At 43.0% G+C, this 25,615-nt stretch overlaps 1 protein-coding gene across 4 annotated transcripts; it reads left to right on the top strand.

The window, feature by feature from the left end:
* The first annotated feature begins 3,614 nt into the window (after nt 1-3,614).
* On the top strand, nt 3,615-22,602 carry LOC138804895 (E3 ubiquitin-protein ligase TRIM69-like). Of its 4 annotated transcripts, none has more exons than XM_069989411.1 (7): nt 8,258-8,449; nt 9,844-10,317; nt 11,852-11,947; nt 15,049-15,225; nt 16,477-16,499; nt 16,582-16,706; nt 22,039-22,602. In XM_069989411.1, exons 1-7 carry the CDS (start codon nt 8,444-8,446, stop codon nt 22,578-22,580), a joined length of 1,443 nt encoding a protein of 480 aa, XP_069845512.1. In that variant the 5' UTR covers nt 8,258-8,443; the 3' UTR covers nt 22,581-22,602. The 4 variants fall into 4 exon arrangements, with proteins under 4 accessions (XP_069845514.1, XP_069845512.1, XP_069845511.1 ...); XM_069989410.1 differs by having other exon boundaries at nt 14,992-15,225; XM_069989413.1 differs by lacking the exons at nt 8,258-8,449; nt 9,844-10,317 and adding an exon at nt 3,615-3,689 and having other exon boundaries at nt 14,992-15,225.
* The last annotated feature ends 3,013 nt before the right edge of the window (nt 22,603-25,615 follow it).

Genomic DNA, 25,615 nt, shown 5'->3' with positions numbered 1-25,615 from the left:
TTTGGCACTTTGTGTGTGTGGGATTTTTGGTGGGTCATGGGGCTTGAACTCTGGACCTGGCTGCTGTCCCTCAACTCTTCAGCTCAGGAAGAGTGCTCTACCACTTGAGCCACATCGCCACTTCTGGTATTCTGGTGGTTAATTGGAGATAAAAGTCTCACAGACTTTCCTTGCCTAGGCTGGCTTTGAACCTTGATCCTTAGATCTCAGTTTCCTGTGTAACTAGGATTACAGGCATGAGGCACTGGCACCCAGCTATTTTGACACAGAAGGTCAGTAGAAACAAAAAAAAAGCCTAATAAAAGTAACAGTTGATCCTATAGGAACCCCTTACTATATACTAAACTCTACATATCTAAGAAATTGGAGAGACCACACAGACCTAACTGAAGCCTGGTACAGTGAGGAGCAGGCTTCTCCACCCTGTAGGGCACTTCCTCTTTCACTGTTTTGACCCACAGCAGTGAAAGCAGAAGACTTGCTGCCACAGCACTGTTATTTGAAATCATTTTCAAAGTCATTTTGCAAAACTTTTATAGAGCCAGATCTGAGTAAGGCATCAGTTGATACTGTGTGTTCTGTTAAAAGTTGTCTTAAGGGCTGGGAAGGTGGCTCAGTGGTAGAGCGCTTGCCTTGCATGCATGAGGCCCTGGGTTCGATTCCTCAGCACCACATAAGCAAAAAAGAAAAAAACCAGAAGTGGCGCTGTGGCTCAAGTGGTAGAGTGCTAGCCTTGAGCTGAAGAGCTGAGGGACAGTGCCCAGGCCAAGAGTTCAGGCCCCACAACCGGACCAAAAAATAAAAATAAAAAAATAAGGGGCTGGGAAGGTGGCTCAGTGGTAGAGCGCTTGTCTTGCATGCATGAGGCCCTGGGTTCAATTCCTCAGCACCATATAAGCAAAAAGAAAAAAAGCTGGAAGTGGCGCTGTGGCTCAAGTGGTAGAGCGCTAGCCTTGAGCTGAAGAGCTGAGGGACAGCGCCCAGGCCAAGAGTTCAGGCCCCACGACCGGACCCAAAAATAAATAAATAAATAAATAAATAAAAGTCTTAAGCCAGGTGCCAGCTGCTCACACCTGTAATCCTAGCTACTCAGGAGGCTGAGATCTGAGGACTGAGGTTCAAAGCAAGCCTGGGCAGGAAAGTCTGTGAGACTCTTATCTCCAATAAACCAGAAGTAGAAAACCAGAAAACCAGAAGTAGCACTGTAGCTCAAAGTGGTAGAGCACTTGCCTTGAGCTGAAGAGCTCAGGGACAGTGCCCAGGTCCAGAGTTAAAGCCCCACCACTGACAAAAATAAAATAAAGTTATCTTAAAAGGTGGGAATGTGGCTTAGTGGTGGAGTGCTTGCCTAGCATGCGTGAAGCCCTGGGTTCAATTCTCAGCACCACATAAACAGAAAAGGCCAGAAGTGGCACTGTGGCTCAAATGGTAGAGTGCTAGCCTTCAGCAAAAGCAGCTCAAGGACAGTGCCCACGCCCTGAATTCAAGCCCCAAGACTGCCAAAAAAAAAAAAAAAAAAAAGTCTTAAAATTTGTCTCTGGGCTCAAAACATATGCAAGTCAAAACTTCCACAACAAGGGGCTTTGGGAAGTTGGCTCAGTGGTAGAGTGCTTGCCTAACATGCATGAGGCCATAACATGATACAGGCGATAGGCAATCTTTACTGTAGAGCTTGTGCATTTGGATTTTGAGCCTTCTAAACCATGAGCTAAATAAAACAAGTGGCTTGTGTCCTGTAGTTTGTTATAGTGATACAAGCCTAATACAGTCATCCATAAAAATAGGATCATTATTCCTATATCACAGCTTATTTGTTTCATTCACTTTAATAATTTACTCAATAAATATGGAGCACTTATTTCATGCCAGCTACTATTCTAGGAGAAAGTGGTAAGAAAGGCTTTGCAGCTGTGAAGTTCTAGGTAATACTTTTACTTCCAATGGCTCTTTAGGTAAATGCTCATTAAATTACCTAAAAGCATAGCAGAGATACCAGGAAAAAAAAACCTCTTGACACTGAGCTAAAGGGCTTTGGGCAACAAGATGGTCCTCAATCTCTCTAGAAGTTTCCCCCAAGTTTAGCCCTGCAGGATAATCTCTTCTGGTGGCTTAGTATTTCCAAGAATGACCTTCTTATTCAAAGAATTCACAGAGTTGCATTTTTCAGAAGCTTCTAGATTTACCTCCTAAAAATAATCCTTTTGGCTGGGTACCAGTGGCTCATGCCTAAAATCTTAGCTACTCAGGAGGCTGAGATTTGAGGATTGAGGTTGGATGCCAGCCTGGGCAATAAAGTCCTAAGATTCTTCTCTCCAATTAATCAGCAGCAGACAAAGCCAACTGAGAGCACAAGGCACTGGGTTAAAGCTGCTTCTTTAGCTCATCATCCCCAAGGACCATATTTGGAGTTGTTTTCTGAGCCCCAACAGTGGCTCCGAAGTAAACTTGATACTTCTGATGTGATTCTCTAAAATGCTTTAAAAAATCTCTTTTTTCTTTCATGCGATTATTTCTAACACATTTATAAGATGATTTCTTTGTTGCTTTGTATGTCCCTCCCTCACAGTATAACCCCTGCTTTCACTGTATTTGATGTCGGTATAATTTGTGGAGGGGAAGGGGAAAAACAAATCGTTTAAATAGGGATACAGGTGGACCCATCGCAACAATGAGATGTACAAGTCGTTATGTCGAAAACGAACTTTACAACTTTGGGGGAGTGGGCAGGGAGGCGGGGGGAGGATGGGAAGGGATGGGAAGGGGAAACAAAGGAGGAGGCTACAATGCTTGATAAGAAATGTACTCATTATCTTGCCCATGTAATTGTAACCCCTCTGTACAGTATTTTCACAATAAAAATAAAATAAAATAAAATAAAAAAATCTCTAGGTAGAGCTGGGAATGTGGCTTAGTGGTCGAGTGCTTTCCTTGCATGCAATGAAGCCCTGGGTTCATTCGCTTCCTCAGTACCACATACACAGAAAAGGCCAAAGTGGTGCTGTGGCTCAAGCGGTAGAGGACTAGCCTTGAACAAAAGAAGCTCAGGGACAGGGTACAAACCCCTGAGTTCAAGACCCAGGACTGGTTTTAAAAAAAACCTTTAGGTAAAATTCCTCAAACCTCTGAAGTAGTAGTTACATTCCCAAGAAATTCAGCATATGTGAGCTGGCCATATTAAGTGGTCAGCAAATATTCAACCAATAAAATAATAGAAAAATTAAACACATTTTTGCATGTGACTGTAAGCTTCAGATTACAAATATATATATATATATATATATATATATATAGTGTGTGTGTGTGTGCGTGTGCGTGTGCGTGTGCGTGTGCGTGTGTGTGTGTGTGTGTGTGTGTGTGTGTGTGTGTGTGTGTGTGTGTGTAGAGGTTAGGACTTAAGTTGGGAGCCTGGCCTTCAGCTCCTAAATAGTTCAACTAGTATCACTGGAATAACCAAACTATTCTATGAATTCTCCACCTCATATAGAGGGGTAAAGTGCCTAGTCTTGGTTGAGAACCACTTGTTTACAGTGAAGAACTGCTTATGTAATCTCTAGAGAAGGGGTGGGGCAGAGAGCAATATCCACCCCTTCCTTTCTCAGAGAGTACTAGGCTTAGAGGAAAGAGGAAAATAAGGACCAGGGACGTCTCCTTTCTAATCTAAAGTGGAGGATTTTGGCGGGAGACCGGCGGTAAGCCACCTTGGGCTGGGTTTTGAGTGGACGGTGTTTGTCAAGACTTGGCACTTCTTCAACCTGCTTTAGGACCTTGCTTCTGCTCCCCGGGCACTCTACCCCTCCTTCTGCTTCTTCCTATGTATTCAACTGCTCTCCCTGGCTCCCTGCCAAATACACATACATGCATGCACACACAAATAGACATCCACGCATACACATGCATGCATGCAGGCACAAAGGCATTGTCCTTCCTGGACCACAGGAGACAGGAAGTGGGGGGGAATTTCAGCTCAGTTTGGCCTTATCTGGACCAATAAGCCAAGTAACAATGGGCTGGATCGTTTCCTTTTCATTAATTCTGGAGTATCTGCTCCTGCAGAACTGGGAAAGGTAGGGCAAAATACCTGGATTATTGGATCTTATTAGATGTAAGAGTGGGACTGTTGTATATATGGGGACTTCTATTTTCTGGGGGTGCCCAGCTTCTTCAAATAGCCCTTTCCCAGTGCTGATTGGGAAGGAAGAACAGGCCTGTCACAAAATGCAGAGGGGAAGGTAGACTCCGTTGGAGGCAGGGGATTCAGAGCCTAAAAGGGAGCGCTGCCATAATAGGTTCTCTCATACAGATGGGGGAGTGCTAGGTGAGGCACCTACCTCTGGGATCCACTTATTTTTTGAGGGGGAGAGAGACGTCTCCACCAGGTTCTAAGGGGCCTGCATCTAAATCCACAGCTGTCACATTTCTATCATGTATTTACAAGGTTGTATAACTATCATCTCAATTATGAAGGGAAGCAATTATGTACTAGAAAGTAATTAACTAGAAGAAAATCATAGAGGTAGTAAAATTTCTCCTTAAAAAGAAGATTCGGGGCTGGAAAGGTGGCTCAGTGGTAGAGCGCTTGCCTTGCATGCCTGAGGCCCTGGGTTCAATTCCTCAGCATCACATAAGCAAAAAGAAAAAAGCCCGAAGTGGTGCTGTGGCTCAAGTGGTAGAGCGCTAGCCTTGACCTGAAGAGCTGAGGGACAGCGCCCAGGCCCAGAGTTCAGGCCCCACGACCGGACCCCCAAAAAAAATAAAAATAAAAAGAAGATTCTCTGGGCTGGGAATGTGGCTTAGTGGTAGAGTGCTTGCCTTGCATGCATGAAGCCTGGGTTCATTCGATTCCTCAGTACCACAAACATAGAAAAAGCCGGTTTGCCCATGTAATTGTAACTCCTCTGTACGGTATTCTCACAATAAAAAAAAAAAGAAAGAAAGAAAGAAAAAGAAAAAGGTGGAAGATGGGGCTGGGAAGGTGGCTCAGTGGTAGAGCGCTTGCCTTGCATACATGAGGCCCTGGGTTCGATTCTTCAGTAGCACATAAGCAGAAAAAGCCAGAAGTGGCACCGTGGCTCAAGTGGTAGGGGGCTACCCTTGAGCTGAAGGGCTGAGGGACGCGAGCGCCCAGGCCCAGAGTTCAGGCCCCACTACCAACCAAAAAAAAAAAAATCTAGAAGAGGCTCAAGTGGTAGAGTGCCATCCTTAAGCAAAAGAAGCTCAGGAACAGTGGTCAGGCTCAGGGACAGTGCCCAGTCCCAGAGTTCAAGCCCCAGGACTAGTAAAAAAAAAAAAAAAAAAAAAAAAAAGATTTGGATTGCCTCAATGCATCCAAAGTGACAACAGCCAAGCATCATTTCCTGAATCTCACAAGATGTAGCCAAAGCTTAGGGAATTAACTACCACCTACATTCTGCCTGGAGGCCCCAAGCCTCAGCAAAGGTGGAAAGAGACAACCAAAAGAGCTCAGACAATTGGTTCACTCTCATGACTACTCCCAGACCTCAGATTCAACTCATTCAACTTAGGAAATGGCAGAAGGCAGGCCATTCCTTTTCTAATGACTGTTGACCTGGAGATCAGTGGCTTGATAAGGTATGTCTCACTCATCTGGGACAATTCCCAATGAGCTATTAAAGAGTAGGGAAAAGGTCATCCCTAAACCAAAGAGGAAAGGGGAGAGCTTCAGATTTAACTAGGGGAACAGGTGCTCATTTACATGTAGAGCCAAGGGTCCTCTTAGATCCACTACAGTATAAATAGAAAGGACTCCATGGAGCCATCAAAGTACAAAGAGTGAACAGTTGGGATTCCTTTCTCCAGGGCTAAGTCCATACAGAAGAAATTCCTTCTGACCAGGTGGGACTGAAGGATATCACCGGACATGATGTTAGGCTCAGGTATCCTAAGGTATCTCTTGTTTTGGCTTGTAGTTATCCTTGGTGTCCTTTTAATACTGAACTGGTGCATAAAGGAGTTGATTTAGTTGGTTAAGATTCTCTTTTCGACTAAAAATAAGAGCGTCTATCCTCTGGTACACTCACCATGATACCTCTCTAAGCCCTCCTCTAGATAGCCTCTATGTTCCCTTTGGCCCAAATACTATCATGGATAGAAGTAATGGCAACAGCTTTCAGTCTCACATACTCCTGGATCAGAGAAGGACGGAACAGGAACAGAAGTCCTGGCTCCTTTGTCAGTATAGCCAATTGTGAATGTCATCTGCTTCATGCAAGTTTTATAGCAGTCTCTGACAATACAAGTTTGTTTCTTATGGCCTCTGTAGAGGAGTCTGAGCAGAATTCTTCCTTTCTTCATTGTCCGATGATAGCTCTCGGCTCTTTTTAGTGACTGACTCTGCCCTTGCAAAAGATGTTAAATTCCCCATGTATTTTGAAAACTCTACCTACCTAAAATCAGGCAGCCCATGGGTAACTTTAAGATCACCCAGTATGACTTCACCTTTCAGGTGATTACTATAAGTAGGGAGCAATACTAGAATTCTACCTATGAGAAACAATTCCTCATAAGTAAAATAAATTGTGCATGTTAGGACAAGGTTTTCTAACGATGGGAAGGCCCAATTTTGTACCAAAGAAATTAAAACCTGTCAGGCAGGATGGATTTCAGTAAATTTTTGTTGTCAGTCCCTCTGGCAAAGAGACTGCCAATAGCATTCTCCCTGCCCCCCCCCTCTTTTTTTCCTTTTCTTTTCTTTTTCCTTAAGACCTATCCAAATGAGGGCAAGGTCATTACATCTTCAGAAATGCTGGAAACTGGGCTCGAGATGTGGCTCAGTGGTAGAGTGCTTGCCTAGCATGCATGAAGCCCTGGGTTCGATTCTATTGTACCACATAAACAGAATAAACCAGAAGTGGTGTTGTGGCTTAAGTGGTAGAGGGCTAGCCTTGAGCAAAAGAAGCTCAGGGGCAGTGCCCAGGCCCTGTTATCAAGCCCCAGGACTGGCAAAAAAAGAAAAAAGAAGGAAGGAAGGAAGGAAGGAAGGAAGGAAGGAAGGAAGGAAGGAAGGAAGGAAAGAAGGAAAAAACTGCAAACTTCCATTAGTATCATTTGGTACAAGCTTAAGAGGAGCCTTCCCTGAAGACAGGGGAGCGCTAGCTATAGATAATCATTAGTGTTGGGTCCCACATAGGAGCTACTCTTCAGTGGTAACTCAGCCTATGCCCTTCCTATCAATTGGGAGGGAAAGTGCTCCTTAGCCCACTTCCTCCCTGATTCAGATATGCTAATGGAACAGCTGGTTGCCCAGATTTGTAATAGCAAAAGACAACACAATGCCAATAGTGGATAACAATAGCACCAATGCTAGTGCCCTTAATTTGTAGGATCTTGAGACTGGAACAACCATGAGAAGCATTTCCATATATATGTTAGCACAACTTGCCAAGGCACTCAAAGAACTAACAGAGGCGAGGTACACTGACCAACAAGTTGATTCATTGGCAGTCATTGTTTTACAAAATAGAAGGGCCCTATTAACCTGTGACGCTGAAAATACATGTGTCTACCTAAGGAAGAATGTTGCTCTGATGGTATTATCTTTTTTTTTTTTTTGGGTCCGGTCATGGGGCCTAAACTCTGGGCCTGGGCGCTGTCCCTCAGCTCTTCAGCTCAAGGCTAGCACTCTACCACTGAGCCACCTTCCCAGCCCCCTGATGGCATTATCTTAAGAACAGTCTTGGGTTGTATAAATCAAGCCTCTGATCTAATAGATAAGGTGAAGGTATGAATAGTGGGATTCCTTTACGGTCCAACTCTTAAAATGACTGTGGCTACTAATCACTCTTTTATTCCTCTTCAACTTCCTCAGTTTGGACCATGTCTGCTGCAAATCTGTATTGATCTCATCACGCACCAGGTCACAGTTTCACATGGACAATTCTTCCTCCTATAAGGATTTCAACTTATGCCCAAAGCAAGATTCTTATCTCCAATCAAACACCAAAAACACCAGAGGTGAAGCTGTGGCTCAAATGGCAGAGTGCTAGCTTTCAGCACAAAAGCTCAGGGACAGCATCTAGAACTTGAGTTCAAGCCCCAGGATGGGGGGGGGGGGTGCAGTGGGGACACAGACAGACAGGCAGGAAGGCAGGCAAAGACAGAGAGACAGAGAGACAGAGACAGAGACAGAGACAGAGACAGAGACAGAGAGAGGATAGGCTGGGGTTAGCCATTCCAGTCAGGGATTCTCTTTCTCTTATGTAAGTGAGGATCAAACCAACTGTCAAACTGTCATGGAATCTTCCAGACCTCACTCTAGCCTTGCTCTTTTCTCCAGCTTCTGAGTTTTGCCTCCACCTTTCGTGGGCTCTGAGCCCATTCCTAGAAAACAAGCTGGTCTAGGACTTCAGGTCTGCTGCAGCCTAGGCCTGCTAAGCTGATCCAAGTAGCCTGCTTCTGCCCCCTGGTGGCCGAACGATCAAGTGTCATGGAGGTTAGTTACTCTTTGCCAACAACTTTATACTAAATAGTGTAAATCTTAATAACTGCTTTTACTGCTTTTAATCCATAAAAATAATTATTTTTGTGCTGGTATTAAGTTTCAATTCAAGGCCTTCCGCTCCTACTTGACCTTCTTACTCACATCCGACTACCACTTGAGCCTCACTTCTAGTCCCAGTTTCCAATTCTTACAAAGTTTAATTTCATTATATATACACTAATTACTAAGATCATATTCTAATTTCAATATCATAGGACCTTTTAGGTTTGTTCCTATCCTTCTTTGTTCCTAGTTTTTGAAGCAAACAGGGCTCTAACATTTCTAGAGAGAAAAAATATACTGTTGCTTTTTTTTTTTTTTTTTTTGGTCAGTTGTGGAGCTTGAACTCTGGGCCTGGGCACTGTCCCTCAGCTCTTCAGCTTAAGGCCAGTGCTCTACCGCTTGAGCCACAGCACTGCTTCCAGTTTTCTAGTGATTTATTGGAAGTAAGAGTCTTACGGACTTCCCTACCCGGGCTGGCTTTGAACCTCGATCCTCAGATCTCAACCTCCTGACTAGCTAGGATTACAGGCGTGAGCCACCAGCGCCCAGCTAACTGTTGCTTTTTCTGTCCTCTTTCCGTACCGTCCCTCCTTCTCTCCCTCTTCTTTCTTCCTTCCTTACTTTTTTCTTTCTTTCTTTCTTTCTTTCTTTCTTTCTTTCTTTCTTTCTTTCTTTCCTTTTCCCTCCTTCCCTCCCTCCCTTCCTCCATTTCTTCCTTCCTTGCTTCCTTCTTTCCTTCCTTCCCTCCCTGGGTCTTAGGAAGACTCATCTCCAGTTAATCAACAAAAAGCCAGAAGTAGAGCTGTGGCTCAAAGTGGTAGCATGCTACCCTTGAACAAAAGAGTTCAAGGACAGTTACAGGCCCTGAGTTCAAGCCCCAGAAACAACAACAACAACAAAGGGTAATAAATAGCAAAAGAGAAGCTGAGAATAAAACTCTCAACTGAGAAATCATTTGGTTGCCTACTCCTACTCTTTCTTCCCTTGCTGTGGTTCTCTATTAAAGCTTAAATAGGGCCATAAACCATAATGTTAGAAGACACTAGCTAGTGCTGGTGGCTCATGCCTATAATCCTAGCTACTCAGGAGGTTGAGATCTGAGGATCGAGGTTTAAAGCTGGCCTGGGCAGTAAAGTCCATGAAACTCTTATCCCCGATTAACTACTAAAAAAAGCTAGAAGTAGAGCTGGCACAATACACATATACATACACACACATTATTTGGACTGTTTTTACAAAAGAGAGATTATGGTGTTTGTACTCTATTTCCATCAATTTTCAGCTCTTTTAGGAATGGAACCAACCATACTGGGAAAACTCATTTAAGCTATTCTTTCCCAAAGGTATCATCCATGTCTTCCTCCCACATCAATGGAAACTACATTGAAGGGAGTGATACAGGCTTCCATATACCCTCGAAGATGATGATACAAGATATCACTATGGAGCTTCATTGCTCACTGTGTAAAGAATGGTACCGTGACCCACTGATGCTAAGCTGTGGCCACAACTTCTGTCAAGCCTGTATCAAAGAGTTCTGGAAGGTGCAAACTAGAGAAACATTCTGCCCTCAGTGTAAAATGCTATGTCAGCACAGCAACTGTACTTACAATCTTGTGCTGGAGAAGCTGGTAGAGAAGATCAAGAAATTACAATTAATAAAAGGTCAACCACAGTGTCCAGAGCATGGAGAGACTCTGAAACTGTTCAGTAAGCAAGAAAGAAAACTGATGTGCTTTCAATGCAAGGATATACGGTTATCTATGGGAGAATCCAAGGAGTTCCTGCAAATCAGTGATGCTTTCCATATCTTGTCGGTGTGTAAGTCCTAGGCTTTGAGCAATCCCAACATTAGGAAAAAATCTTTTGCTGGGCTTCTTCTCTCCTTCAACCCCTCTCCTTTGTTCAAATAATGACCAAAAAGCTCAGAGTGCTCGGAATATCTTATAAAGTTCTTTCTCTATAGGTGTTACATATAGGAAAGGACAATCTGGCTGATGTCCTTATACAAGGTGTAGAAAGAATATGGACATAAAAGAAACTGCTCTTGTTTATAAAAGCTCCCAATTCTGGTCAGGTTTAGAACAAATGTAACAACAGAATATGAGATAGTCTACTATAGAGTTAGATTTCTACCACATTTTTTTTTTGGGGGTCCAGTCGTAGGGCCTGAACTCTGGGCCTGGGCGCTGTCCCTCAGCTCTTCAGCTCAAGGCTAGCGCTCTACCACTTGAGCCACAGCGCCACTTCCAGCTTTTTTCTTTTTGCTTATGTGGTGCTGAGGAATTGAACCCAGGGCCTCATGCATGTAAGGCAAGCACTCTACCACTGAGCCACCTTCCCAGCCCCTCTACCACATTTTGAATTCTCTTTCTCTTCCCCTGCCCATCCAATCCCCAATTAACCAACAGCTTTTACTGAGATTGCTTATGCTCTCTTCACATAGTTGCACTGTTTTGAAATTATTCATCCTTCATCCTTCTCTTCTCTTTTCCCTTCTCCTAATCTCATAAAATTGTTCTATGTGTACATATATATGTATATATATATTATGTATATGTATGTATATATGCACATAAATGTACATTAGTTACATCTGTTTGTCTATGTGCTGCTGAAGACTGGGCTCAGGGCATCATGCATTCATGATGCTAGGCAAGTGCTCAGCCACTGAGCTACATTCCCATTCACAATTCTTTTTTTCTTTTCTTTTTTCATTTTTGGTGCTCATACTAGGGCTTGAACTGAAGGTCTCAAGCTCTTGCTCAGCTTTTTTGCTCATGGCTCATATTCTGCCACTTGGGATATACTTCCAGTCCAACTTTTTGTTTGCTGTTTAATTAGAAATAGAGTCTGCTGGTTTTGAACTGTGATCCTCAGATCTCAGCCTCCTGAGTAGCTATGATTACAGGTGTGAGCCACAATTTTTGAAACAGACAGGAACTATGACAAATGAAAAGGGAAACGATTTTTAGTAAAAAGACAAAAGATTTATATGTTCTGAATAGAAGCCACAGAGTATGGGAGAAAGATTTTTGGGGTTTTTTTGGGGTCTGAACTCTGGGCCTGGGTGCTGTCCCTCAGCTCTTCAGCTCAAGGCTAGCACTCTACCACTTGAGCCACAGTGCCACTTCTGGCTTTTTTCTTTTTTGCTTATGTGGTGCTAAGGAATCGAACCCAGAGCCTCAGGCATGCAAGGCAAGCGCTCTACCACTGAGCCACCTTCCCAGCCCCGGGAGAAAGATTTTTGGTAGAAGAGGTTACTTTTCTGGCACAATGGAGCTATTGGCAGTGTCCTTCGTGCCTCTCATCTCCCAAGTTTGTGTGGGTTAATTCGACTTGATATTCCAGGAGGAACTTACCATCTATCAAGGTCAACTGGAGGCAAGCCTGAAAGAACTTCAGTCTTTGAAAAACATGCAGCAGGATGCTATTGCTGAGTCCAAGGTGAGAAGCAAATTAGAGGGGCTGTAAATAGAAGTGGAATACACTGTCATTTTGACTTCAGCTACATGGGTGCAAAGGTGTATATGTGTGTGTGTGTGTGTGTGTGTGTGTGTGTATGTGTGTGTGTGTGTGTATAGTGTATTGTATATATATGTGTATGTGTGTGTATTAACATATATATATGTCAATACACTAATATACTGAATGACACATGGACTGTACAATTAGAAAACTGACACTTTAAGGTGGAAAGAAAAATGTTCCATAGAATAAGTTTCCAACAGTAGATAGAAGAGATTGGCATTCCACTCTTACTGTACTGATTCTTTTTTTTTTTTTTCTGGTATTGGGCTTGAACTCAAGTCCTCACACTTACTTATTCATGACTCCCACTACCACTTGAGATGTACTTCCAGTACAGCTTTTTTTGTGTGTTGTTGTTGGTCGTGGGGCTTGAACTCATGGCCTAGGTGCAGTCCCTGAGCTCTTTTTGCTCAAGTCCAGTGCTCTATGACTTGGAGCCATGGTGTCACTTTCAGCTGTTGAGTGGCTGGAGATAAAGAGTCCCATGGACTTTCCTGCCCAGCTGGCTTCGAACCACAGTCCTCAGATCTCAACCTGCTGAGTAGCCAGCTAGGCATGAGCCAACAGTGCAAGATGATATTACACAGGAAGATATGGCTCCAATCCCATCAGCCCTTAAGTAGATACAATTTAGCATTATGAGGTTTATCCTGTGAATGAGAAATAATTAAAGGGACTTAAATAGGGCCTGATTTCATCTTGCTTTGAAAATATCTCTGGTGGATACTTGGAGAGAGGCAATGGTGAACACAGTGGTTAGAAGACTATAGAGTGGTTTCAGAAAATGATGGTAATGTCTTGACCTACTGAGTCAATTCTGAGAAATAAACAGCTTGAGTATATGATTTGGAGATAAAATGATCTGGATAAAATGATGAGATATGAGGAGTGAGTGGGGTATCAAATAGGCAGTTAGATAAAGCAGCCTAGAAATCAGCAGCTGGTTTCAGCTGGAGATGCCAGTATTACGATAGATAGATAGATAGATAGATAGATAGATAGATAGATAGATAGATAGATAGATAGATAGATAGATAGATAGATAGAGATAGATAGATAGATAGATAGATAGATAGATAGATAGATAGATAGATAGATAGATAGATATTATTTAAAACTGGGAGCTGGTGGCTTATGCCTGTAGTCCTAGCTACTCAGGAGGCTGAGATCTGAGGATTGTGGTTCAAAGCCAGCCCGCGCAGAAAATCCATGAGACTCTCATCTCCAATAAACCACCAGAAAACTGGAAGTGGCATTGTGGCTCAAGTGCTAGAGTGATCGCCTTGATCTGAAGAGCTGGGGGACAGCGTTCAGGCCCAGAATCCAAGCCCCATGACCAACAACAACAAAAAAGATAATAGATATTATTTAAAGCCATGGAAAGAAAGAAGATTACCTGGGAAGACAATGTAGAATGTAAAGGAGAAAGAGCCTATGATAGAATATCAAGTAAACCTAAAAGTGTGTTGAGAGGAAAGTGGAGCCAATAAAATAAGAATGAGAGGCATAGTTCAAGTGGCAGAGGCTTCCCAAGCAAGAGTAATGCACTGGGTTCAACCCAACTACCACAAGGAAATAAGTGAAAACAAATAATTTTAAATGAGAAGACTGAGAGATACTGGTAAGAGAGGGAGAAAGGGAGACCACAGCTACAGAAGAGAAGGAGTTAAGACCATCTTAAGAAAGCAGTTAATAATGATGGACCATAAATCCAGGTTGGATATGTTATATGATGCTAGAAGTTTATGAATAGAAATGGAGGGGTCAAGCTGGGTGCCGGTGGCTCATGCCTAAAATCCTAGCTACTCAGGAGGCTGAGATCTGAGGATCGCATTTCAAAGGCAGCCCCAGCAGGAAAGTTTGTGAGACTCTTTATCTCCAATTAACCACTCAAAAACTGGAAATGGCACTGTGGCTCAAGTGGTAGAGTGCTAATCTTGAGCTGAAGAGTTGAGGGACAGCACCTAGGCCCAAAGTTCAAGCCCCACGACTGACCAAAAAAAAAAAAAGAAAGAAAGAAAGAAAGAAAGAAAGAAAGAAAGAAAAGAAAAAGAAATGAAGAAGTCAATGAAAACAAAATTTCAATTAGATCCAACAATTGTTATAATGGGGGACTTGAGTAAGCCTAGAGCATACAAAGTTATTTTGTAGACAGTGTAATTGCTGGGGATGAGAAAAATCCCATGTGTGAAGGGGAATCAGTGGCTAAAGCCGTATAAATTATTAGAAAGGGGGAAAATGAAGAAATTAGAAGCCAGTAAGATAGTCCACCTATGTTTTTTGTGGTCACCCAAGAAAAGAACCACAGTATAGTAGAATTTTGTTTTTCTTCGCCAGTCCTGGGGCTTGAACTCAGAGCCTAGGCACTGTCCCTTAGCTTCTTTTGCTCAAGGCTAGCACTCTATCACTTGAGCCACAGCACTACTTCTGTTTATATGGTACTGATGATGAACGGAACCCAGCGCTTCATGCATGCTAGGCAAGCACTCTACCACTAAGCCACTTTCCCAGCCCTAGTAGAATTGTTTGTCAGTGCTTTCAACATTGCTCATATCTGTTTCTTTTATACTGTCCTAGCAATGGAGTGATATCCCCGAGTTCTGATTTCCAGATAAGGACAATTCTTCTAGGCTCTTTCTGACCCTAGTCTAATAACACTATTTGGTATCTACTGGTTTGCCAATCTAGAAAGGTATAAAATGTTTGATTAACTCCACAATGTTATCTAGTAAGTGGCACTGGTTACCATGCCAGTACTGCAACAAGAATCAAGATACTACTTTTTGATTCTTTCATTCTAACCACTAAACTAGCTATAGAAAAAGGCGTTAAGTCTCCCAAAGGGAGAGAAAATAGCCATTTGTATGGTGTTTCTCAATGTGTGTTAGTAATGGTGGTATGGGTCCCCATCCCCAAATGCTAGTCTCAATAACCATGGTGATGATCATGGAGGTTTCCAGGAAAACAAGGTACAACTGCAGCATCACATTTCCCTGGAGTTTCTAAAGCTCCATCAGTTCCTGCACAGCAAAGAAAAGGATATTCAAAATGACCTCATGGAAGAGTGGAAAGTCTTGAGCGAGGAGATGGAGCACAACCTGAAGCAGCTTCAGGAACAATGTTTCCTTGCCAAAGACATGTTGGTGAGCATTCAGAAAAGGATGGAAGAGAAGAACCACTATGACTTCCTCAACGTGAGTCTCTACATTAACATTATGGGTTTACTTAGGAGTTGGGGGGAGGAGGGGTATGAATGTATGTGTGTGAGAAAGATGTAGTAGTGGCTTTTCACCACTAGGGGTATCCAAAGCAAAGCAAAACAAAAACTAGAACTACTTTAGTGTTTGCTGATGTCTGGAAAGAAAAGATTACTCATGTTTTATGCTGAGTAAAAACTTTTAGCCTCCTAGAAACAAGACAATAAAATACTACATGTAATACTACTTATTGGGTATTTTTATATTTTCATAAAGTACATTAAAGCTTTATTTAGAAATTTTAAAAAAGAGCTGGGCGCCGGTGGCTCATGCCTGTAATCCTAGCTATTCAGGAGGCTGAGATCTGGGGATCATGGTTCAAAGCCAGCCCAGCAGGAAAAATCCGTGAGACTCTTTATTTTTTTTTTGGGGGGGGGGGTCCGGTCGTGGGGCCTGAACTCTGGGCCTGGGTGCTGTCCCTCAGTTCTTCAGCTCAAGGCTAGCACTCTACCACTTGAGCCACAGCACCACTTCCAGCTTTTTTTTTTTTTTTTTTGCTTATGTGGTGCTGAGGAATCGAACCCAGGGCCGCATACATGCAAGGCATGCACTCTACCACTGAGCCACCTTCCCAGCCCCTCTGTGAGACTCTTATCTCCAATAAACCACTCAGAAAACCAGAAGTGGTGCTGTGGCTCAAGTGGTAGGGCGCTAGCCTTGAGCTGAAGAGCTGAGGGACAGAGCCCAGGCCCAGAGTTCAATCCCCACCACCAACAAAAAGAAAAAGAAAAAAAAGAAAGTTACACCCTGTGTTGAAGCTTTGGCTTATGGTAATCATAAACTGATCTATCTGCAAAGCTAGTTGCCACTTTGCATCGGAAGCTCTAAAGAGTGGCCTTGGGTCTGGAGTATCGAGTGAGTGAGTGAGTGAGTGAGTGAGTGAGTGAGTGTGTGTGTGTGTGTGTGTGTGTTTTCTAAGAGTACTTGGGAGCATAAAATACTAGCTTACTCTAAATTATTGTCTGAATGGCTTTTCTTGATTCCAAGAAAAGGAAATCCTGAAAAGAAAATCACAGCAAGGCAAAGCCAGTTTATCCTGGGTCAGATCAGAACTGGCGTATGAAGGTTTTGCAAAAAAGGTTATTGGGCCCAGTTGGGATGATCCTAAGTGGCAGTCAGAATCACCACAGACGTTTCTAGGGTTCCTAAGCAGGATCTGATGTCTGTATTTCTCCTTTCCTCTTTTAGGACATCAAACAGCTTTTTGATAGGTAAGTGCTTCCTTACGGTACTCTTTCACCATTCCTTCGGTCTGGAGGGTATCTAAGCATGAATTATTTATGTCCCCTGCAGCTTGGAGCAAACAACGATGACACTGGAACCCAGACAGCTTATCTCCAGAAGTCTGAACCCAGGCCAGTTCAAAGGTCCCATCCAGTACAGGACATGGAGGGAAATGCAGTCTATTCTCTCTCCAGGTACCAGTGTGTATGGATTAGTGATTCCTAATCTATGCTTCCTCTGTGGGACCTTTTCTGTGATGTTAAGTAGTTCTTTTCTTTTCTTTTTTGGTCTGAGATCGGGTACCTGACACTTTCACCACTGGCTAGTGCTCTACCAACTGAGCCATGCCTCCAACCCCCCACTACCAACTAATTCTCAACATTTTGTATTTTGTGTGTGTGTGTGTGTGTGAATGATCTCAGTCAGTTGTGAGAATGAACTCAGGGCCTGGCGCTGTTTCTGAGCTTTTTCACTCAAGGCCAGCACTCTACCACTTTAAGCCACAGAGCCACTTCCATTTTCTGGTGGTTAATGGGAGATAAGAGTTACACAGATAGGGCTGGGAAGGTGGCTCAGTGGTAGAGTGCTTGCCTTGCATGCCTGAGGCCCTGGGTTCGATTTCTTAGCACCACATAAGCAGAAAAAAAAAAAGCTGGAAGTGGTGCTATGGCTCAAGTGGTAGAGCACTATCCTTAAGCTGAAGAGCTGAGGGACAGCGCCCAGGCCCAGAGTTCAGGCCCCACGACCGGACCCCCCCCCCAAAAAAAAAGAGTCACACAGACTCTCCTGCCCAGGCTGGCTTTGATTCCCTATCCTTAGATCTCAGCTTCCTGAATAGCTAGGATTACAGGTGATCCACTTAATGTAGTTTTTTACAACTAAAAACAAAACAAAACAAAGTACATATATTATTATTAACTAAGATCACAGTTTCTTTAGATTACTTTAGTTTTTAATCTATGTCACTCTAAATCCCAGGATCTCATCTAAGATACATTGCTCTTCACTGTCATATTTTTTCAGGCTGCTCTTGGTAGTACTTAAAATTCTTGATTTCTGAAGATTTTGAGGAGTACTACTCATATATTTTATACGATGCTGTGCTATTGCATTTGTGTGCTGTTCTCATGATAAGATTTAAGTTTAAAAAGACTATAGTGTTAAATTACCATTTTCATCACTTTATAGCAAGTGTATACACTCCTAACATGATTTATGACTGTTGATGCTGGCTTTAATCACCTGGCTAAGATAGCATTTGCTAGACTTCTCCATTGTAAAGCTATCATCTCTTCTCCTTCCATACTATACACTATGGAAGGCAACTACTCAATACAGCTTACCTTTTTTTTATTGCGGGGGGCGGGGGAGGGGGTCCAGTTGTGGGGCCTGAACTCTGGGCCTGGACGCTGTCCCTCAGCTCTTTAGCTCAAGGCTAACACTCTATCACTTGAGCCACAGCGCCACTTCTGGCTTTTTCTGCTTATGTGGTGCTGAGGAATCGAACCCAGGGCCTCATGCATGCAAGGCAAGCGTTCTACCACTGAGCCACCTTCCCAGCCCCAATACAGCTTACCTTTAAGGAGTGAATAGTGATTAATTTGCCCTCCAGTATTTGCATAAATTATTTGGAATTCTGTTGCATGGGAAACGTGTCCCTTCTGACTACTTTGGATGTCAAATATGATAGATTTTTGTCTTGGTTATTCTTTTTTTTTTTTTTGTCGGTCGTGGGGCTTGAACTCTGGGCCTGGGCACTGTCCCTCAGCTCTTCAGCTCAAGGCGAGCGCTCTACCACTTGAGCTACAGCGCCACTTCCGGTTTTCTGGTGGTTTATTGGAGATAGGAGTCTCACGGTTTCTCCTGCCCGGGCTGGCTTTGAACCGCGATCCTCAGATCTCAGCCTCCTGAGTAGCTAGGATTACAGGCGTGAGCCACCAGTGCCCAGCTGTCTTGGTTATTCTTGAGATAGTGTCTGCTTTATGCACAAGTTGGCCTGGACTGTGATCCTCCTATTTATGCTTCCCCAAGTTCTGGGATGACTGGTGTGTGCCACTACATCCAGTCACTGATTGAAATGCAGTCTCATTAATTATTATTTTTGTCTGGGACTAGCCTCAAACCTTGATTCCTTAGATCATCTCCCAAGTAGGTAAGATTACAGCCTTTTTTTTTTTTTTTTTTTTTGTTTGTCTATTGTGGGGCTTGAACTCTGAGTTTGGGTGCTGTCCCTGCACTCTTCAGCTCAAGGCGAGTGCTTTACCACCTGAGCCACGGCGCCACTTCCAGTTTTCTGGTGGTTTATTGGAGATGAATCTCATGAACTTTCCTGCCCAGGTTGGCTTTGAACCTCAGTCCTCAGATCTCAGCCTCCCGAGTAGCTAGGATTACAGGCGTGAGCAACCAATGCCTGGCCCAATTTTTTTAAATAAATTCTTTGTAGGGCTGGTGGTATGGCTCAAGTGGTAGAGCCTCATACTTAGCAAGTGTGAGGTGCGGCGTTCAAACCCCTACACTATACAAAAACATATTTTTGAGCTGGGTGATATCTGAGAGGTGCAGTTCAAAGTCAACCCAAGCAAGAAATTCCAAAAGACTTTTATTTGGGAAGGAGGGGCAGTTTTAGGGCTTGAACTCGGGGCCTAGGCACTATCCCCAAGCTGCTTTTGCTCAAGACTAGCATTCTATCACTTGAGCCACAGTGCCACTTCTGGCTTATTTTATTTATGTGTACTGAGGAATGGAACCCAAAGTTTCATGCATGCTAGGCAAGTACTCTACCACTAAGCCACATTCCCAGCCCCATGAGACTCTTATCTCCAGTTAACTACCAAAAAGCTGGAAGCAGAGCTGTGGTTCAAGAAGTAGAGTATTAACATTGAACAATAAAAGCTTCCAAATGGTGTCTAAATTCAAGCCCCAGAATTGGAAAAAAATAAGTGGTTGGGTTTTTTTGTTTTGTTTTGTTTTGTTTTAGAGTCTTACTACATTGCTCAGGCTATCCTCAAGCTTCTGCTACTTCTGGCTCAGCCTCCAAGTAGGGGATTACAGATATTCTGCCACTGCACCTGAACATTATTTAAATTTTTAATTGACACTTGGTATTTGTACATATTTATCAGGCACACTTTAATTCAATATATGTGTACAATGCATAATGATCAAATTGGGGCAACCATTTCCATTTCCTCAAGCATGTTATTTCTATGTGTTTGGAACACTTGAATTCTTGTTGTTTTGAAATATATAATAAGGGCTGGGAAGGTGGCTCAGTGGTAGAGCGCTTGCCTTGCATGCCTGAGGCCCTGGGTTCGATTCCTCAGCACCACATAAGTAAAAAGAAAAAAGCTGGAAGTGGTGCTGTGGCTCAAGTGGTAGAGCGCTAGCCTTGAGCTGAAGAGCTGAGGGACAGCGCCCAGGCCCAGAGTTCAGGCCCCACAACTGGACCCAAAAAAAAAAATATATATAATAAGGGCTTGGGCTGTAGCTAAGCAGTAAAGGCTTACCTAGCATGTGGAAAGCCCTGGGTTCAATCCTCAATGGAACTAATTGTTGTAGATTCTTGGCTGGTGGAAAGGGGGGGAAGAGGGGAGGTGTAGGGGGGAGGGGGGTGCGGGGGGGGGGAGGAAAAACTGGGAGGCAGCAAAGGGAAGGGATGACATTGTTCAAAGGAAACATACTCGTTACCTGACTTACTTAACTGTAACCCTTTTGTACATCACCTTTATAGTAACAATAAAAATTTTTTTAAATCAGCCGGGCGCTGGTGGCTCACGCCTGTAATCCTAGCTACTCAGGAGGCTGAGATCTGAGGATCGCGGTTCAAAGCCAGCCCGGGCAGGAGAGACCGCGAGACTCCTATCTCCAATAAACCACCAGAAAACCGGAAGTGGCGCTGTAGCTCAAGTGGTAGAGCGCTCGCCTTGAGCTGAAGAGCTGAGGGACAGCGCCCAGGCCCAGAGTTCAAGCCCCATGGCCGACAAAAAAAAAAAAAAAAAAAAAAAAAAAAATTTTTAAATCATTATAGATTGTGCTACAAAATACTAAAAAAATTCCTCCTTTCCAACTACACTCATTATCTAGCCTTATCATCCCCTCTGTACCCTACCTACCCCTTCTAATCAATAGTGACTACTATTCTACTCTACTTCTAGGAGCCTAATTTACATATTTTTAAAATTCCAATCTGTTCTGGAATTATATCTTTGTAGAAAATATAATATAAAATATATATAATATGTATTATAAATTAACTACATTAAGATGTAAAGTTATTACAAAGTACAAGCCCAATTCTGAAACTACTAAAGCCAACAGAGTCTATTGGTCAGAACCCTATGAAAATTTCTAAAATTTGACTCTCAATTTCTTGTTCCAGAATTTTAATCTCAGTTTGTGGACCAAATTCTGACTATTAGTGACATAAACCACTCTTCTCAAATGTCTCATCTGTTAAACCAAATATAAATTTCTCATCATTGACCTGTAGGTTCTACGTTACCTAGCTCCACTAGGCAAGCTCTTACCTTCTTCCCAACATAACTATTTAACCTACTCTTTTTTCCCCATTTACTCAACCATCTAAAGTACATTTTATATATGTTGTAACACAACTGAAATATTCTCACTAGAAAGATTTCCTAGAAGCCAGTGGTGGCTCATACATGTAATCCTAGCTACTCAGAAGGCTGAGATCTGAGGATCATAGTTCAAAGCTAACCTGGGCAAAAAAGTCCATGAGACTTATCTCCAAATTATCTCCAGAAAACCAGAAGTAGAGCTGTGGCTCAAAGTGGTAGAGCACTAGCCTTAAACAAAAGAACTCAGGGCCTGGGCATCAGTGGCTTACTCCTGTAATCCTAGCGATTTAGGAGGCTGAGATCAGAGGATCACAGTTCAAAGCCAGCCCAGGCAGGAAAGTCCGTAAGACTCTTATTTCCAGTAAACCACCAGAAAACCAGAAATGGCACCGTGACTCAAGTGGTAACGTGCTAACTTTGAGCTGAAGAGCTGAGGGGCAGTTTCCAGGCCCAGAGTTCAAGCTCTATGACTGACCAAAAAAACCCACAAAAAAACAGAAAACAACAACTTTGGAGACCATGCCCAGGCCCCTAGTTAGTATCCCACAACTAACAAAAAAAAAGTCTATAAACATTAATATGGATACACAAATAACAGAAAGTATATAAGAAGCTGTCTAGCTATCTAAGAGTTTATGAGTACACAAAGTTAAAATAACAGGAAATACTTTGTGTGTTGGGGGCCAGTTCTAGGCTTTGAACTCACCTATACACTGTCTTTGAGATGTTTTGCTCAAGGCTAGTGCCACTGTAACCACAGCTCCACTTCTGGCTTGGTGGTGGTTAATTGCAGGTAAGAGTCTCATAGAGTTTCCTGCCCAAGTAGCTTTAGACCATGATCCTCAGATTGCAAGCTTCTGAGTAGATCATTTAGTCTTTTACTATGAGAATTGACGCTTACCTTCTCTTCACTATTTGTAGCTATCTCTTTTTTTTTTCTTATTAGGTCTGTCTCCATTAACTCTGGACCCTAAAACAGCTCACCCAAATCTGCTCCTATCCAAAAACTACACCAGTGTATGGCACAGTGACATTAAGCAAGCACTGACTGACAATCCAGAGAGGTTTGACTCAAGTGTGGCTGTCCTGGCTTCCCAAGGCTTCACCTCTGGAAAGTGGTACTGGGAAACAGAAGTAGCAAATAAGACCAAGTGGACAGTAGGTGTCGCCAAAGAATCCATCGTTCGTAAGGGCAGCTGTCCTCTAACTCCTGAGCAAGGATTCTGGCTCTTAAGATTAAGGAACCGAACTGATCTAAAGGCACTGGATTTGCCTGCTTGCATTCTAAAGCTGACTAAGAAGCTTGACAAGGTGGGCATCTACCTAGATTATGAGGAAGGGCAAGTGTCCTTCTACAATGCTAAGAACATGGCCCACATTTATACCTTCAGTAGCATTTTCGTGGAGAAACTGTACCCTTACTTCTGCCCCTGCCTTAATGACAGTGGAGAGAATAAAGAACCATTGTATATTGTACATCCACAGTAATTAGTCATACTACTGTATACATTCAGAGGCTATTAAATAAGTATTGAAATATCTTACCAGTCTCTCACTCAATTCTATTCCCAATTTATAGGAACTCTGAAAGGGTGAAATGTGATGTTTAGGAACATCACAAACTTAAGCAGAAGGATCCTGACTTCGAGGACAGCCTGGACTACATGGCAAAAAGGAAAAACAATCAAAAATACAGCACAGTGGCTCAAGTCTATAATCCTAGCTTCTTGGGAGATAGAAATCTGAGGAATTGAAGTTCATGCCCTGCCATAAAAGCTCCTGTTATTCCACCTCCTGATGGTGTTACAGGGCTTATCATCACACCCAGCTGTAATTTCTTTTCTGGTAAAAACTTATTCAGGTTGGGTATCCTGTGGCTCATGCCTGTAATCCAAGATGCTCGGGAGGCTGAGCTCTAAGGATTGTGGTTCAAAGCCAGCCTGGGCAGGAAAGTCCATGAGACTCTTACCTCCAATTAACCACTCAAAAACCAGAAGTGGTGCTGTGGCTCAAAGTGGTAGAGTGCTAACCTTGAGCAAAAGAGCTCAGGGATAGTGCCCTTGCCCTAAGTTCAAGCCCCATGACCGACAAACAAAAAAACCTATTCAGAGCCAGAGCTGGTGGCTCCAGCTTGCCATCTCAAGAGGCTGAAATCTGATGATTAGGATATAAAGCCAACCCAGGCAGGAAAGTCCATGAGACTTTTATCTCCAACTAACCATCAGAAAACCAGATATGGAGCTGTGGCTCAAAGTGGGAGAATGGTAGCCTTGATCAGAAAAGCTCAGAGACAGTACCCAGGCCCTGAGTTCAAATCCCACCACTGACATAAAAGTTTTTAAAAATTCATTCAGGATCTAGATAGATATTCTCTTGTATTTTATGTGTCTTAAAGTTTTACCTTTCAAGGCTAGCAAAGTGGTTCAGGAGGTAAAGCACCTACCTAATAAGCATGAGGCCCTGAGTTCAATCCCCAGAACAGTAAGAGGAAAAAAGGGAGGCAATTACAAGCAAAGTTTTGCCTTTTATATTTAAGAGGTTAATGGTTCAATTGACTAGGAAGTAGTTATAAACATGCATTTATTATACAACTTCAAAATATATTAAGTGACTGGGCACCAGCAGTTCACACCTATAATTCTAGCCATTCAAGAGGCTAAGATTTAAGGTTAGCAGTTTGAAGCCAGCCCAGGCAGGAAAGTCCATGAGACTCTTAGCTCCAATTAACCATTACAGTATAAAGCCAGAATTGGAGCTGTAATTCTGGCTCAAAATGGTAGAATGCTAGCCTTTAGCAAAAGAGCTCAGACACAGTGCCTAGGCCCTGAGTTCAAGACCTATGAATGACCCCCCTCCCACACACACACACAAAGTAAAACATACCAATCAGCTCAACCCAATGAGCCATATATAGAACACTGCACCCCAATACCACAGAATCACCAGCAGCTTCAGATTATTCTTTTTAAACCCAGAGGACAGCTGACTGCTGGTAGCTCATGTCTATAATACTAAAAGGCTTAGTTCAAGGCCAGCTCAGGTAGGAAAGCCCATGAGACTCTTATCTCCACTTATCCTCGAGAAGTGGAGCTGTTGCTCAAAGGGGTAGAGCGCTAGCCTTGAGCAAAAGAGTTCAGGTACAGTGCCCAAGAGCAGAGTTCAAGCCCCAAAACCAACCAAAAGCAGCCAAAAAAATCCCACAAAAAAACAACAAACCCCCCCTTCAAAAAAAAAAAAAAACCAAACAGCCAGGCCCAGGTGGCTCACACCTGTGATCCTAGCTACTCAGGAGGGTGATCCTAGCTACTCAGGAGGCTGAGATCTGAGGAACTCAGTTCCAAGCCAGTCCAGGAAAAGAAAGTCTGTGAGATTCTTTTTATTTTTTATTTTTTTTTATTGTGAACATACTGTACAGAGGGGTTACAATTACATGGGCAAGATAATGAGTACATTTCTTATCAAGCATTGCAGCTTCCTCCTTTGTTTACCCTTCACATCCCTTCCCAGCCTCCCCACTCTGTGAGATTCTTATCACCAACAAATCACTCAGAGGGACAGCACCCAGGCCCAGAGTTCAAGCCCCACAACCGACAAACAAAAAAAAAAAAGAGGACACTGGCCATTTGCTTCTATTATAAAGCAAATAACAAATTTCAAAGGATTTATAATCATAAAAATCATATTAAAAAATGTATCTAAGTCATTCAGAACCAATAACCAGAAGATAATTGGAAGAGTATATATATATTGGGGAATTTTTTTAAATGTTTAAGTCAAAAAACTCACCAAAAATCTGAAAATATTTTGAACTGAGTAATAAGAAATGGCATCTCAAAAGATGGTTAAGACATGGGCTGGGAAGGTGGCTCCGTGGTACAGTGCTTGCCTTGCATGCATGAGGCCCTGGGTTCGATTCCTCAGCACCACATAAGCAGAAAAAGCCAGAAGTGGCGCTGTGGCTGAAGTGGTAGAGCGCTAGCCTTGAGCTGAAGAGCTGAGGGACAGCGCCTAGGCCCAGAGTTCAGGCCCACAACTGACCAAAAAAAAAAAAAAAAAAAAAAAAGGTAAGACATAGTTTTAGAGAAATATCTAGTCATACATACATGTACATTTTAACATGTAGGGGGTGGGAATTTGACTCAGTGGTAGAGTGCTTGCCTAGCATGCACGAAGCCCTGGGTTCAATTCCTCAGGACCACATATAGAGAAAAAGCTAGAAGTGATACTGTGGTAAAGTGCTTGCTGCCTTGAACAAAAGAAACCCAGGGACAGTGCCCAGGCCCTGAGTTCAAGCCCCAGGACTGGCCAAAACAAAACAAAAACCCCAAAGGGAGAAAATCAATAAACTTTTAAGAATGTAGGGAAAAAAAAACAACAGCAATTTGGTTTTTTTTGTTTGTTTTTTTTGGGGTCTGGTTGTGGGGCCTGAACTCTGGGCCTGGGCGCTGTCCCTCAGCTCTTCAGCTCAAGGCTAGCGCTCTGCCACTTGAGCCACAGCGCCACTTCCGGCTTTTTTTCTTTTT

Source organism: Dipodomys merriami, unplaced genomic scaffold (genome assembly GCF_024711535.1).
Source record: "Dipodomys merriami isolate MVZ:Mamm:240054 unplaced genomic scaffold, mDipMer1.0.p SCAF_379, whole genome shotgun sequence".
NCBI lineage: Eukaryota > Metazoa > Chordata > Mammalia > Rodentia > Heteromyidae > Dipodomys > Dipodomys merriami.
Note: the sequence above shows the minus strand (reverse complement) of the source record. Positions and strands in the feature narration are given on the sequence as shown.